The sequence below is a fragment of the Cryptomeria japonica genome, chromosome 5 (genome assembly GCF_030272615.1).
Source record: "Cryptomeria japonica chromosome 5, Sugi_1.0, whole genome shotgun sequence".
In the NCBI taxonomy this organism is placed as follows: domain Eukaryota; kingdom Viridiplantae; phylum Streptophyta; class Pinopsida; order Cupressales; family Cupressaceae; genus Cryptomeria; species Cryptomeria japonica.
In genome coordinates this window covers 812,953,290-812,969,873 of record NC_081409.1, presented here as the reverse complement: position 1 = coordinate 812,969,873, position 16,584 = coordinate 812,953,290, and the positions used below count along the sequence as shown (strand labels likewise).

General features: G+C 36.5%; 1 protein-coding gene across 1 annotated transcript; it reads left to right on the top strand.

Annotated features, from left to right (window-relative positions):
• Positions 1-214: 214 nt before the first annotated feature.
• Positions 215-6,340, top strand: LOC131042490 (lipase-like PAD4). The gene is made up of 5 exons (XM_057975802.2): positions 215-401; positions 553-584; positions 711-1,041; positions 3,927-4,631; positions 5,322-6,340. Coding segments are annotated over exons 2-5 (1,845 nt in total). The 5' UTR covers positions 215-401; positions 553-582; the 3' UTR covers positions 6,129-6,340.
• Positions 6,341-16,584: the final 10,244 nt, after the last annotated feature.

Genomic DNA, 16,584 nt, shown 5'->3' with positions numbered 1-16,584 from the left:
GAGGCCAAGGATCATTTTCAACCGTCTATCGTCAAGATCGGATCCTTCATCTCAAATGTGAAATGCCTTCGGCGTAATTATCATACCATTATTTTAGTGTCTAATACCCAAATTATGGAATTTTATCATGAGTGGAGTGTAAGTTACTTCATGTGCAACTTGTTTTACACGCAATCCCAGTCTCGCCGACTTTTGTTTATTCTTCTTTACCCTGTTTCTTGATAAGTTCCTGTTTAAGCAAGCGTAGTTTCTCCGACTTCTCTGTGTTCCTGCATACCTCCACCGCCTCTTAAACCCATTACCTTATAAAAGCCACTCTTTTGACAATCGAAATGATCGAAGCAAGCAGCGAATGCAAACTTGGAAACCGTTGATAAAGGCTTGGAATCCACTCGCCCACGGTAAGTATAAGCTTGCTAATTATCATTTTGGGTTACAATTTTGACATAATTTTTTGGCAGAAAAATTGCTTCTGCTACTTAACGAGGGATTGGTAGACCTAATAAAATTACTTTGTAATGTCTATGCGGTTTTTCCTTGGGTACTCAAAAGGAGTCTAGAAATTTGAAGCTTCTTTCGAAAATGTAAGTGGGTTTAACCAGAAATCTATTCATTTTTATAGAATTTCAATTTTTCTTTTGAAAATTGTTTGGATATATTTAGTTTTTGAAGTGCCCAGTTGGTACTAATTGCAAGAGTTTTCGCTATAGGTTCACTGTTGGGGAAGAGCAGGCGATATTTCTTTGTTCTTGTGAAATCCTAGAACGAGCTTGGGACGAGACAAGCTGTGTTTCAAATAAAAATGTCGATACTTATTTTCAGCGGAATGAGTACGAAGGTGTAGTATTTATAACATTCCCTTCCTTTTATATTGGAGATTTCACTGCCAGTGGCAGTCCATATGGTCAGTGCGATATCCAGAATGAGAATAAAGTTTTCTCTGACCGTCTCAAGGGTGATGATGATCAACCGGCTCTTGTTCACAAAGGAGCTCTCAATATGTTCTTGAACATTCTGAAAAATTCAGACTTGGAAACCCAGGTATAATGACCCTTTATTCCATCTTTTGTAGTTTCTCTATCATGTTTGAAGCAGGGGATCAGAAATAAAACAGAGCAGAAACTATATTCAAAACAAACCATATTTTTCATTCATCTATGAATTGATTACAAAATGCCTCTTGTTAACAAAATGCCTCTTGTTATTGAGGGCTTAGATGTTTCTAGAATTCATAGTAGCTGGAAGAAACTTCTAAAATTCTACTCATCGATCACTTGCAATTTTTAGACTCAAAGCTCATATCTCCTTTCTTGCAGGCAGTCCACTTTAATCACCCATACATACACTGGATGCTCTAACCAATACATAACTGCACAACACTTCTGAAAAAATCTGCATAACAATTAATGCAATATCTTTTCAAATCTCCTCCAAAGACTTTTTCAAAATCCATTTTCAAAACTGGTCTTCAATGCTTATACGAATAGGACATATCTAGGCAGAGTAGTTGATTCACAACAACTTGGGGTAGACTACAATGAGACATTTGCATCCGTGGTCCATTTAGACACCGTGAGAACAATATTAGTCATTGCAGCTCAAAACAAGTGGGCAGTATATCAAATGGATGTGAAATCAACTTTCTTGAATGTCATTTTAGAAGAAGAGGTCTATGTGGAGCAGTCACTTGGGTATGAGATTTTGAGCCATGAAAACAAGGTTTACAAACTCAAGAAGGCACTATATGGACTCAAACAAGCCCCAAGAGCATGGTATAGTAGAATTGAGAGTTATCTTTTGCAAAATGGCTTCAATAGGTGCAGCAATGAGCCTACATTGTATATCAACATGAATGACCAAGATGAAATCATAATTGTTTGTTTATATGTTGATGACTTGATATTCACTAGTGATCTATCAATTGACATGTTCAAATCAACTATGAAAAAAGAATTTGAGGTGACTGATTTTGCTTTAATGAAGTAGTTTCTTGACATTGAAGTAAGTCAAAATGACAAAGATGTTTTCATTTCACAATCTAAGTATGCAAATGATATTTTGAAGAGGTTCAATATGATGAATTGCAAATCAACCCCAACACCAATAGTGACAAGTTCGAAGCTGAGTAAAATTGACAAAGGCGATGTAAATCCAACTTTGTATAAAAAACTTGTTGGAAGTCTTAAGTATTTAACAGCCACAAGCCCTGATATAATGTTTGGAGTTAGTCTCATTTCAAGGTTCATGGAATCTCCAGAAGTTTCACATTGACAAGCTAGAAAAAGAATTTTGAAATATGTTAGTGGAACAAAGAACTATGGAATATTATACTCAAGAACAAATGAATTCAAGCTGATAGGATACACTGACAAGTTAGAAAAAGAATTTTGAAATATGTTAGTGGAACAAAGAACTATGGAATATTCTACTCAAGAACAAATGAATTCAAGCTGATAGGATACACTGACAGTGATTGTGCAAGGAGTATAGATGATAGGAAGAGCACTTCCGGTTATGTTTTTCATTTTGGATCAGGTGTAGTATCATGGGCTTCAAAGAAACAACCAATAGTTACTCTTTCATCCGCTGAAGCAGAGTATGTAGCAGCTACAAGGGCCTCGTGTCAAGCAGTATGGATGAGAAGAATGCTAAAAGAATTGAGGTATGGACAAGAAGAGGCAACAAAGATATATTGTGACAACAACTCATCCATAGCACTATCTAAGAATCCAGTCTTTCATAAAGGAGCAAGCATATAGACACAAGGTATCATTTCATCAGGGAGTTGATCAACAATGGAGAAATCATTTTGGAGCATTGTAGGTCAAAAGATCAATTTGCTGATATCTTCACCAAAGCATTGGGAAAAGAAATTTTTCTCCATTAAAGAATCAACTTGAGAATCATAGATGTTTGTAGTTGTGATTAAGGGGAGTGTTGGAGTTAATCACCAACTACTCCCACCTACTATGCCTCCGTAGACTGCCTCCACTACTCTCTCTTCAACTCCTCATTTCTTCTGAAATATACATATAGGACAGATTTAAATATTATAAATTTTGAGGACAATATTTTTGCTCATATATTTCCTTGCTAAGTCTGTAACTGCATTTAATACTTGTGTTTCTTTTCTTTTAAAAAATCATATACCGTAACATAGTCTTCTCTTGTAGTTGGGTATGTACAGAATATTGTAGAAGTTTGTAGAAGATATACAACAGCAAATAATAACTAGAATTGGGGCAGTTTTTGTGTGTGCTGAGAAAGATAAAATGATATAAAAGTTTGATAGCTGTTTGTAACATCGGGGGACTCTGTTTTTTAATATATGTCAAAGGGCAAAAGGACCAACAGATCAATGTAATATAATAGGTTATCGTATTATTTTGAAACATATAAAATATAAATCTTTCTCTGGTTGTTTCTAGTCTTATCTCTATTATTGAAGATCTCTGTTTTAGTTTGCTTTTCTATTTCTTTTCTTCTGCCTCAGTCCATCATATCATGTTTTTATTAATGACTTATGTATGTTTTGTGTGCTGATTTTTGGAGTTCACTCTGTATATTTTATCCTAGTATCAATTTTATTTATTATATTTTAAAATTTATTGAATCAGGATGTGTATATTTCAATATATTCTTCCTAAAAAATTGATAATAGATTATAGAGATTATAGAATATAATAATAGATTCATAATAGATTATGAAATATGATCCAAACTTTAATGAAAAAAAAAAGATATTATCTGTTTCATTCGGGGTAAAATATGGACTGGGTTTTTACCGTGCAAATATAAAGTAATGTTGACCAACAGTTACTCATTGGATTTGTCAAAGTTACTGTTCAAAGAACACATTTCATGTACTACAGATTTAAAGTTTTGAGACTAAAAAATGTTGCTCTTTTATTTGTTTGTGGCAATAGATGGACAGGTTTTCTAAGCAAAGAAAGGAACAAACCATTATATTTGTGGGTCATTCTATAGGAGGTGCCATTGCAACTCTTGCTACGATCTGGGTTCTGGAAAAAAGGCTGAGACAAATTTCTCCTATCTGCATTACTTTTGGTTCTCCTTTGGTCGGAGATACTGTTCTTATGCAATTGATTGATTGCCAAGGTTGGTCCGGAAATTTTTGTCATGTGGTTTCCAAACATGACATTGTTCCGCGGATGCTCCTTGCACCTTTTGAATCAATTGGACAGCAATTGAACTTGATTTTTCCAGCGAGAGGGAGCATAATGGGCAATGATTCTGTTAGTTTAATGCATCCTTCTTCACCAGAGGCTTGCAGGAAACTTCTTGACAATATCAAGTGCCTTGGAGAATCTAGCCCGTATAAACCCATTGGTACTTACATGTTCTGCTCATTCTATGGCGCAGCTTGTATTGAGGACCCTCAAGCTGTCTTGAAGATGCTAATTTTAACTTTGCAAAACACAGAAGAAAATGGTATTGAAGAAGAAAGTGGTATTGCAGGTGCTTTGATTTCAGAGCACATAAGTTATGGTGATAAGTTGAGACATGTTATTGAAAGTGGATACTCAACAAGAACTTCAAACATCTCTTCAGAATCCTCCTTTGAGATGGGAATAGGACTGCAGTTAGAAGCAATGGGTTTGCAGAGTCAGGTAATCTCATATTTCTTTTAATAATTGTTCTTAATATATCACTCACATGACTCTTAGTACTCAAAACATACATACAATATCTGGAACTTTAATTATACTCCATTCGATTTTTCTTGCATTTTGTGAGAGATTAACCTAGTCAAGGTAAATTATTGCACAGTATCAATATTTTACAAGCTTCTAAAATGAAATTACTTAGTCAAGCAAAAAGACTGTAAGTCTATTATGTATTCATTCATAGATTTAAATAATACATTTTTAAGTTTTGATTTGTTTAGGTGGTTCATCTGTTTTAACAAGGTAATCTGTTTTTTGAGCCTACATATAATATATAAGACTATCCCATACTACCAGTATGTATGCGTATCTAACTCTGCTTCAAATAAATTTAAATTAATTGTAAGCACTCTTTCAAAAAGACAAATTCTTCATCATCAAGACTCACCTATCACTGTAATTTCAGATAAACCACCTAAACAAATTGAATCTAATATTTAAATCTAGAAAAATGCAGGCCTCTTTTATGGCAGAGGAGGGGAGTGAAGTGGAAATTGATATTACTTTCTTGCATACCGTTTACTTCCCTACATGCTGTAGCTCCTTAGGATATTCTGTTTACACTGATTATTTTCTCTCAATGTAGTTTATTGTATACAGCAATCAAGACTGATGAGTTTCATTGTTTAACAGAATAACCATGCATTTGATGCCCTGAAAGAACCTGAAGATTTGAAAAACAAGCTTGACATGGACATTGAGAACCTGAATAAGAAGTTGAGCGAGAAGCAAAGTGAGATGGCAGAGCTGGAATGGTACATTAAAACAGTCTGTGAGGGCAACAGCCGTAGCTTGTACAATGTTTTCAGAGACCTAGAAGAAAAGAAAGACTCTCGTGTGAATTTGATTAGAATATCTCTACAAAATTTCTGGGATGGCATTATTGATATGGTGAAGAATCATCAATTGCCCAATGACTTCCGATACCAAAACAAATGGATCAATGCTGGGACTGCATACAGAAGACTTGTAGAGCCTCTGGACATTGCAGCCTTCTATCATCTGCACAACGAGAGAGGAAGCTATCTCTCAATTGGGAACAGGCCGGTCCGTCATATGTTGCTGGAAAAATGGCTGAATGATAAAAACCAAACTCGCACAGGTAGAGATAAGAGGCCTCGCACAAAGTTTGCATCCTTAACTGAGGACTCTTGTTTTTGGGCTCATGTAGAAGAAGCTGCTAAAGGCTTGACAAATCTGCAGCAAGAGCAAGAGCAACATCAAGTTATCAATGCCCATCTCAAGGAAAGCCTGAAAAATTTTGAAATTTATGTGTCGAAGATGATCGAGGAAAAAAGTATTTCCAAGGAGGTGTTCTTGGAACAGAGTAGTTTCTTGATATGGTGGAAAAAGTACAAAGAGTTTCAACTACAATACCCAGAATGGATTTCAAACTCCCCTTTGCTCAGTTCCATGCAAAATCTGAATATGGAGGTTTAGAAGCATGTTCTTTATTAAGTTATATAGTTTGTTACAAGTTATTTATTTCCATGACCTTTTCCCCTGCTTCAAAAGTTGTTTTCCTTTTCAATCTAAATAAGTCGTGTTTGCTAAGTTGTGTTCTTTTCAATGTAAACCAGCTTATGTTACATTCTTAATAATAAGAGTTTGTTTAAGTTGTGTTGAATTTAAATAAGTTTAAGTTTACCCTACTCGTCTTTATAGAGGATTTTATATCATCTATAAGATTATTTTTTAATTTTAGATAAGAGTTATTTAAACATATTTTTATCTTTTATTTTTTTTAAAGAATAAGAATGTCATAAATTTTCATATTATTACCTATGTTTGTGGATGATGAAAAATTTAATTATTTTATGTTATTTAATTTTCAATTTGCATTTTGAAATTAAGAAAGCACATTTGTTTAGTATTAATATTTAAGGATGTGTTAATTTAAATAATTATCTTTCATCTAAATATTGATTAACAATTACAGAAATTATGTTGAGTTAGATAATTTTATTCAATTCTTTATTAAAAGATGTTAATAGAAATTATAAAATGTATTAGTATGCTTACATTGTGTTATTTTATTAATATAAGTAAAACTATCTTAGTTTGTTCCTTTTTTTGACTTTTTAAATTTCATTTGAAATTAGAATTAAAATGTTATAATTTTTGTTCTTAAAACATTTAAAGTTATGAGCATAGTTATCTTCAATAATTTGTTAAAGTTAAAGCTTCATTGTTTGACCTCCTTCCTATCTCCATCTTTGTGCACTTATCTTCAACCCCACTTGTTATATACTTTTTTTATGTAGTGATTAAGATTTGAACTCTGACTCCATCTAGATGCCTACAACATGGACTTTGCCCTTAAGGAAATGGCCTTTTCCCACTTGTTATACTTGTTGCAATGTTTTTTGATATTCTTTTTTTATAAATCATTCTTCATAAGACTATACATCTTGTTCATTTCTTGAATATATAATATTTCTAAAGTTACTAAAGAATGTGGTGATTTATTTCTAATCAAATTAAATAATTTACATTACAAGATAATAAAATAAAAAATTGAAGAACATTATATTCATTGTTCGTTGATGATATTCAAGTTCCCTTCTATATAGATAAGCATAAACCATGTGTCAAGAATGACCTACAATTCACACGTTTAGTAAATATAAAACTAAAAAATTAAATGGGAAATATGGGTGCAACCTACTATTTAATGAGTGTAAGGAATAATAGTGCCTTGCACTTTTACATCACTTTACACATATTCCATAAATGCACATTTGAAATGCCTAAATCAAATCATATCCTAATTTTGGCACCCTACTTTAATTTGTCCCATTGATTTATGCTCTATTATCATTTGTATGATTGACCTTACTCACTAATAATAATAATAATAATAATAATAATAATAATAATAATAATCAATCCAAGAAGTATTTCATTAGGTTTCCCACGTGAGGATTTGTCTAACAATTCTTAATTAGTATGTTCTTGTTAAAAATCCTTAGTGAATTTTGTTAGGAGATGTTCATGTTGTCAAATTTATGTAGGCTCCAAAGTGGTGGTGTATCTATTCTTTCTTCATGGATTCTTAAACCTTTGTAGGATTTGAAAACATATACATTAGGTCTCAAGGTTCTAGCACCCTCAAAACCTCCTCCCCTACCCTTCTATGGTGTGTGCCACACTTTCTCCTTCTTATTACCTATCAAGATCTCACTCCCATTCTTCTCCCTTTTCCTCACTAGGCCTTGGGCCCATGAATGGACCTTGTACCTTATCACCTAGTCCCTTAGTATCAACTCCACTTGACACTCTATCCCCCACATCCTCTCTTCACTATAAGCTATATCTTTTCTCATTTGGTGCAACCACTTAAGTGGAATTGAGATGTTGGAACCTAGTCCCAAGCTCCCCATTTCATCTATCTCCTTACTTCATGTGTTCACTTTTTCCTTCCTTCTCTAATGTCTCATATCTACAATACTTTCCCCACATATTCTTCCTTGATGAAACCATAAAAAATAAAGGGTTTTAAATTGTCTGAAGTAAAAAATCATGGCTTGTGAACTTTAGGAACCTCTAAAAAGTTTCCTAAGTTGTTCATTCTGTTGGAAACAATGCACCAAACTGAGAGGGGGGGTGAATCAGTTTGCACAAAAACTCACTGCAACTTAAGCCACAAAAAAGATCTGATAATTAATAGTTAAAGCATGAAACAACTCCACACATAACACCAAGATTTTGATGTGGAAAACCCGGTCAAGGAAAAAACCATGGTGGGAACCTACCCACAATGAGATAATACCCTGTTAGGAGTAAATGAAAATATTACAATGGGGAATGCACATGCATTCAAGCACACTGCCTAGAGCTCACTACTCAAAATAAAAAACCTAGAAAGGCTACAACCTTAAGGGAAGGCTCACTACCTTACAGGAAGTCTTATTGACTTACAAAAGCATTTGGACAACAATTTGGATTACATGAACTATGAAAATAGCATCTCCAAATGCTTGAGTATAGTTCTGGTTAAGCATACAGTCTATTCTGCAACACTTCTTCTCTCCTTCCCACTTTCAAAAGATCAAATCATTTGTTCTCACATTTACTTGATCACACACTCGCAAAGACACGTCTTACATGATTATTACATTTGTTTATACAAACTCTCAACCTCGATTTCAAGGTCGACTAAACCCTTAATACAAATTATTAAATAATAATCTCACACGCTACAACAATACATATGGACCAAAATGATGTTGGCTAAGACATATTTTGAACCCAGATCAATACTGCAAACATGCAACCCCTCCAACAATTACGCCTCAATCTTCTGCAACATGCTACAACCACCAAGAATGTCGCATAACATGAAGAACGTCACCGAATAAAGAAAATCTTTAATAATGCACAAAATAATCAATGCAAACCACCAATACAAAAAACATGATCTAAAGACATTCACAAGCAACGTGAATTGCACCACAACAACTCAGATTACAAGAATCATCTTCATTTCTCTATCAAAGCTCAAGAACACCATCATGGATATCCAAATCATGAACCAATCATTTGCCTGACAACACACATCAACGTCCCAAACAAATCCCATACATCTGCAACAAAAGATATAGCAGTTCTAAAGAAATCTTGAACACAAACTAGAATATTAAATGACACGAACAATTGAATAACAAGGAGAATATAGGGAAATAAATTCATAAGACTCTGAGCCCAATAGGTGAAGAAGGCACTGGTAAAAATTATACACTCATAATCTCAAGAAAAGCAGTTAATTATATTTCATTTTCAGTTTTATACAAGTAGGAGATAGGAGTAGGGTTAGAAGTTAAATTAATCTATTCCTAAAGTTCATGCCATTCTGAGATAGAGATAAAAGATAAACTAAAGGAAGATTAAATCTTCTTAGTTGAAAGGTGCACCCACCTCAGTTCAGCAAAGCCTAAAGAGTAGGGAATTACAATCACATTGATTAATTCTATCAGTCGGCCAGAGTTGAGTGTTGAACCTAAACATAAGGCTTGGCATACCTTTAGGGTTTAGCAACCTGCAATTTTGAGCTCCAACAAATTGGCGACTTTGTTGGGGAGATAGTTGATAAACCCATTTGGGAAAAGAGTCAAGGCATTAAAAGAATTTGAAATCTATGTATGAAAAAATAATTGAAATTGAGGAAAGGACTCTACTATGGGAAAGAATTTGGAAGAAGAAGAAAAATTGTATTCCTCTTTGAAAGAGGTGGTGACTCTGTAAAAGGAACCTAATGAACTAAAGAAGAAGTGGTTGCAATAATCCCAATGTATCAGTACACATATCCTCATGAGATTTCAAATTTAGGAATGCAATATACATAACAACAATGTCAACCATACCCACAAAGACAACTGTGTCCTCTTGAAGCATTTAAGCCATTGGATTTCACTAATATTCTTCGTGCTCAGAATGATTTTCCTCTTGAGCTTAAAAAACATGTGCCAAAATTCCAAGGAAGGGAAGGTGAGTCCATAGTCACACATTTGCGAACATTTTATGAGTTTATTATAAATCATCAAATCTATGCAGAAGATTTGATTATGAAATTGTTTGCAAGATCTTTTGTGGGTGATGCATATCAATATTTCATTGTGTTATTGTTGGCATTTTTTATGTTTATGTTGTGACTGTCATTGATGGACACACATTTGCATTGAGATCCTCTTTATATGTATGAGTTAAAGCACAACCGGTATTTGTTCCAACTGGTATGTTGTATTATAGTCTTTAGACTATTGATGTTTTGCAGAATGTGTTTCCCGGTCTGAAGCGGCATGTTGACCTCAAGCGGTATGAGGGATTAAAGCGGCATAACACATTTCTACCAGTCTTCATTTTTGTCAAACCAACAACCGGCATTTTGTATGAACCGGTAATACTTGTGATGAGTTATCACCCACCGATTGTTTGACAGTGCCGACACTGTAGCGATGCTTTTTGTGACGTATTACCTAGTATGTCTAGGTTCATTGAACCTAGGAAATTGTCATGTAATCCTATTGGACCGACATGAAATCAGTTTCCTTTATAAGGACATCATGTCTAGGGTTTTAGGTTGTTGTTGTTATTGTTGTTGCGATAGTTGATATTGCGGCTAGGGTTTAAGGTGGTTGAGGAGTTGGAGAGATTATGAATGTGTAGAAGACTGAAGTAATGCAATAGTGCACTAAGAACAAGCTATCAAGGATCTAACCGAGCAGCCAGTGCTATTAGCTAGATCAAACACTTGTTGATTACTCACATCTTTGACAAGTTTGTAGCCCTTAACCGAGTAGGCCCAAAAGCCTCTTGTAAATCCTCTAACAAGGTGGTTCACATCTGTGGATCTAAAATCCTCTAGCAAGGTAGTCTTTAATAGGACTCGTCTCCTAACAGAGATTGAGATTCCTAACAGGATCTATTCTGGTAAAGAACACTATAAGACCTTAACTAGTCTGACCTTAACCGGTCTAGTTCCTATTTTGCAGATAGTGACTTGTGAGTTCCATCTCACTGTGGTTTCTCCCATTTGGGTTTCCACGTCAAAATATCTTGTGTTATGGTGTTTGTGCTTCTGTGGGTAAATGCATTATTAGCTATTTGGTTTGCATGTTTGTTAACTGGTTTGTCTGTTAAACTGTTTTACCGGTTTACTGCTAGTCTTGCAAAGTGTTTAAGTGTGAAGATTTTTGGCATACTAATTCACCACCCCCCCCCCTCTTAGTATTCATCAATTGGTATCAGAGCCAACCTTTCTATAAGTTTAACCACTTGGAAAGAGATATGGGGGAATACACCTTGAGGGAACTTACTCAATGGCTCACTCAATTTGAGCAAGCCTATGATGATCTTATGGTCAAATACAAGGCATCTCAAGAAAAAAGGAGAGAACATGCAGAAAAGCTGATGGAGCTATCTGAAAATAGTTCTGCAGATGAAGCAAATATGGAAGCCCTAATTGCAGAAGTAAATAAGTTGAATGAATCAAACTCCAACCTGAGAAAGGAGTTGGAAGGACTGACTATCCAAATGTGTCAAGAGCTTGAGAACCGAAGAAAAGCTTAAGACCTAGTGAAAGAAAGAGATCTTGAGATCTCCAAGCTAAAACAAGAGATGAGTGCCCTAAATGCTCAACTCCATGCAAGCAAGGTGGAAAAGGAAGACATGCAAGGAGAACTGAACACTGCCATCTCTGAGAATGAAAACCTGTTGGAAACAAATGCTGCTATTTCCAAAGAACTCTCTGAGTCAAAGGAAATACTAGCTAAGTTCAACAAGAGTACTGTCAAGCTAGAGCAAAAGCTTGAATCTGCCAAACCAGTCAAGAATACCAATGGACTTGGTTATTCCGGTCATGAGGAAGGTGAAACCTCTGGTACAAATGCGGGAACATCAAAGAAACAACCAGCATCAAAGGATAAAGGTAAGCAAAATTTTAAACCTGTTTGTTTCAACTGTCTTAAAGAAGGACATACTGTTAATGTGTGTAGGAGTAAGGTTTACAACAATTTTCCTTATTTTCTAAATGATAAGCCTAGACCCTATAGATTTGATGGTAACTATTATTCATGCAACAAGTATGGGCATAGAGCATCAGAATGCAGGTCTATTATGAATAACACTGGAAGATATCCTCAGAGGACCCAAGGAGCTGGTCCTGAACCTTTTGTGAATCGGAATCACAACCGGTTTAATGTCTTCAATCATCAGCCAAGAAGCGGTGGTTATCAAGCGACAACTAGATGGAGAGAAAATTGTATGATCTATCATGGTCATGGTCACACTGCTGCAACATGCAGAAGGAAGAATGGAAACATGAACAATGGACCTTGGAGAAAACCTGGATTGGTCTGCTATCATTGCAACAAACCGTTCACATTTCCAGATTTTGTAGATCAAGAAAGGACATATCTGATGATATATCGGTCACTTCGAAAGGAGACATTGATGTTGACACTGTTCAAGTGGATATGAACAAAACATGGAAGAAGAAACCAACAGTGTTACAAGAGGAACCAGTTTCTGCACCTAGTGTGGAAATCACGGAACCGACAAACTAAGCTTCAGAAAAGCTTAGGGGGAGAAAACGGCAAAATGTTTCAAACCCTCGGTTTACACCGGTGAAAGACCTTAACCAGTATGTTATACCTGTCATTTGGTAGAAGACCGGAAATGGTAAAAGGGCAAATTAGGGTTTACGCCCTAATGAAGGAGTATTAATGATCGTAGGTGAGGAATATGTTTAAAAGCATTTTACAAATCATTTCTCACTATCAGTTTTCGAGCGAAGAAAAGTTTTTCAAATAGCAGAGCGACGAAAAGGCGATTTGAGTAGAGATTTTGAGAAATTGAGAAACCGCAAAGGAGATTCAAATTCAAACTGGAAACGGTCAAGTGGAGAACTGAAAGCAATGATTCAGCAACCAATGGAGTGTGAAGTGAAGAAGAATTGGCAAGCCCTAATTTCACGTATTTCAAAAGGTATTTCTCGAGTTCTTAAGATTTCTATCATGTCTTCCGCATCACATACCAGTTCTAGTGCATCTGTCGAGTTTGCAAGTTTTATTCAATGAAAGTCCAAGTATAATGCCCTATCACAAGTTCCAGCTGGTGTGATAGTAGAAGAGGGAATTTCCGACTACATAGATTGCAAAATAGAAGACCTAGGGTCTCTAGCTATCCACACCTAGTTAGGTTTATTTTGTGGTAAAGATAAGAAGATCAAACCGGAGTTTAATATTTTGGAGAAGAAAAAGCTCCACAATGTTGTTTACTTCCTGGAAGATTTCACAAAAGATCATATAAGGATCATTCTGAGCAAAGTCCATGGTGATAAGATGTACCTGGAGAGGACACATAACATCATGCCATAGGCAATTCATGCAGTCACCGGATTCTACAACACAGGAGAAGTGCCAGCCCTAAGAACGGTAAGCAAAACTGAAATGGCCAAGCTCACCGGTTCAACGAGCGACTCACGAGGCATGACAGTAAATTCTATCAAGGATGATCTAGTGAAGTATGTGTGTATGGTGATTGGATACCGAACATTCTCAACCAGCAAGATTAACTCTGTATCTGCTACAGTGGTAAATGCTGCTTACCTAATGATAAAGGAGGATGCATCATTTGATCTGTGCACCGATATGCAGAGACAACTCCTATTGAATTTGAAGGCGATCACACAGGATAATGCACTTAAGTTTAGGTTTGGACAACTATTGGTTGGTTTGTTCTTCTATTTCCAAGGCTACTTCCCAGGAGTAGGAGATGTTCAGTGGCCTGGTGACCAACCGGTAACCAAGCAAATCAAGGAAAGCATTGAAGCACTTGGAACCGGTTACCCTGATATTCTGAACAAGTATTTTGATTAGTTCAGAAGGAAGATGAGCCAAAGAGTGAGGATATCAGGTGACATCATCAAGAAATATGAAGACGATATCTACTTCACCATCCAAGTAGATAAATGCATAATGGAGGCTGTTGAGCCTAGACAGGAAGAAGTGGAGCCAATGGGCTATGAGGTGATGTACGATATGCTGGAGGGGTATGCCTCTACCCTTATTGCCTCATTGCTTGATCCTAAGGTGAAGAGAACTGGCACCTACCTAGAAAGGATAGCACCGGTTGAGGAACCACCAGTAATGAAAGAAAAGGAACCGGCAAAGAAGAAGGAAAAGGCAGTGCCTGCAGCATCCGCATCGGTTACTACTGGAACTCCAAAAGTGACCAAGCAGTCACCAGCCAAGAAGAAACCGGAAGCTGCACTGGCTAAAGTGTTCCAGAGAAAGAGGAAGACAAGGAACACCTCTCCAGACTCGGAAGAAACCTTGTCTGAGGAAAAGCCAAAGAAAACACATCAAGCAAAGAGGAAGACAAAGGATGAACCGGCAGCATCTACACCAGTAAATATTGATATCTCCTCATATAAACCTTTGACACATTTTCAAAGAACAATAAAGAATATTAGGAGAAAATTATTACATGATTTAGTAGACTACTATGATGATTTTAGTGATGAGGAGAAAGAAGAAGTACTACAGGAGATTATAGTTTATTTGTGCACAAATGATCGGTTGCCATCAGAGATTAAATCTCAGACACCAGATTCTTTGTATAAGGCATTAGATAATAAATGGCGCATTGCCATAGAAAAGGAACAGGAAATTAAGGAGAAAGTTTTTGCTTAGTACTTTCCCGACCTATCAAATTCTGAATTATTTGATGTTATTGACCAAAATAAAGGGCTCTTCTTCACTAGAAGAAGAAGACTCTGGCTGTTAGAAGGAAGAGTTGATGATGTCAAAAAGGATACTCATCAGTATATGATAACCATTGTCTAGACTCACAAAGCGCGTCTAGCCAACCGACAAGCTGAGAAAGAACTGGTTATATCCAAACCGGATGAAACATTTGATGATGAAGGAAATCTGGTTGTTGAACCAATCGACACCATTGATGTCAATGCTTTGGATGCTGAGGATGTTACCCAGGAGATACCATTTGAGGCAACGGGATAGGAGCATCAGGCTAAACAGGAGAAGAAAGCTGAGGACAGAGAGGAAGTGGCAAAGGAAGAGGCTGAGCAGAGGAAGAAGGATGAAGAAGAGAAGCGGAAAAAGGATGAAGAAGAGAAGCGAAAAATGGAAGAAGAAGAGAAGCGGAAAAAGGAAGAAGAAGAGAAACAGAAAAAGGAAGAAGCAGAAAAGAAGAAAAAGGATGAAGAGGAGAAGAAGAAGAAGGATGAAGAGGAGAAAAAGAAGAAAGATGAAGAGGAGAAGAAGAAGGAAGCAGAGAGGAAGAAGAAGGAAGAAGAAGATAAGGAACAGGAGAAGAAGAAGGAAGTAGAAAAGAAAAAGGCGCAGGAGGACAAGGAAGCAGAGAAGAGGAGAGAAGTGGAGAAGAAGAAAGCGGAAGAGGACAAGGCAGGAGAAGTGGCGAAGAGCACATAGATGGAGACTCTGAAGGCAACCGGGAGTCAAGCTAAACCAGTTGATCTCACCAGTCCTATAGATCTCCAGTCTGCAAGTGAAATGGAGCTAATGCAGAGCATCAAGGTAGCTCAAGAGCGACTTGAAATCATTCAACGAAAGAAGGAGCAAGATGTAATCCAAGCAGCTATGGATACGCTTACCGGTTTGATACCCGGTACAAATCTTCCAAACAGTGATTCATCACTAGCTAGACTTAAGCTCCTATGCACAGTAGTAGATGATCAGGTGCAGAGCCTTGAAGAGGCAGCAGAGGCTAATGTCAAGGAGCATCAAAAGGCTCTTAATATAGCTCTGGTGAAGAAGTTGAATGAGCTCCAAACTGAACTGAAGAAAGGACAAAAGGATATAAGGGACGCTCTAGATGAAGGGAATTTGCTACTCAACAAAATCTGCCAACCCCATCTGTTCTATGATGATGTGCTTGCTCAAAAGCAAAAACTTGAAAAGGACTTGCAGTCCTACTTGAGCACATTCAAGCTACCTTATGATTCCTTTACAACTTATGGGCAAACCGTTCACTGGTTTCACATCCAGTCAGCAAAAATGGAGCAAGAGATCAGCACTCAGTCTAGAGATTTGCAGGAGCTACAACTGGTTCTACTCCCACGATTGCAAATTCTTCAGAAGTTATATCTGAACCTAGATGCCTTAACAGTTACACAGGAGATGAGCACAATCGATGCCATGGAAGAACAGGTCTCCCAGATGCAAATAGAGCAAGAAGTAGCCACCTCCCTACTTGAGTCTTGGTCTTTGTCGATGAAACAATTCTTGTAGGACTTTAAATCTGTTTTTGACAAGTATCATTCCTTGTTGTCCTAAACTTTTGTTATTTTTAATATCAAATGAAAACAGGGCTATTCGGCTGTACTTTGTCATTGTTGCCAAAGGGGGAGAAG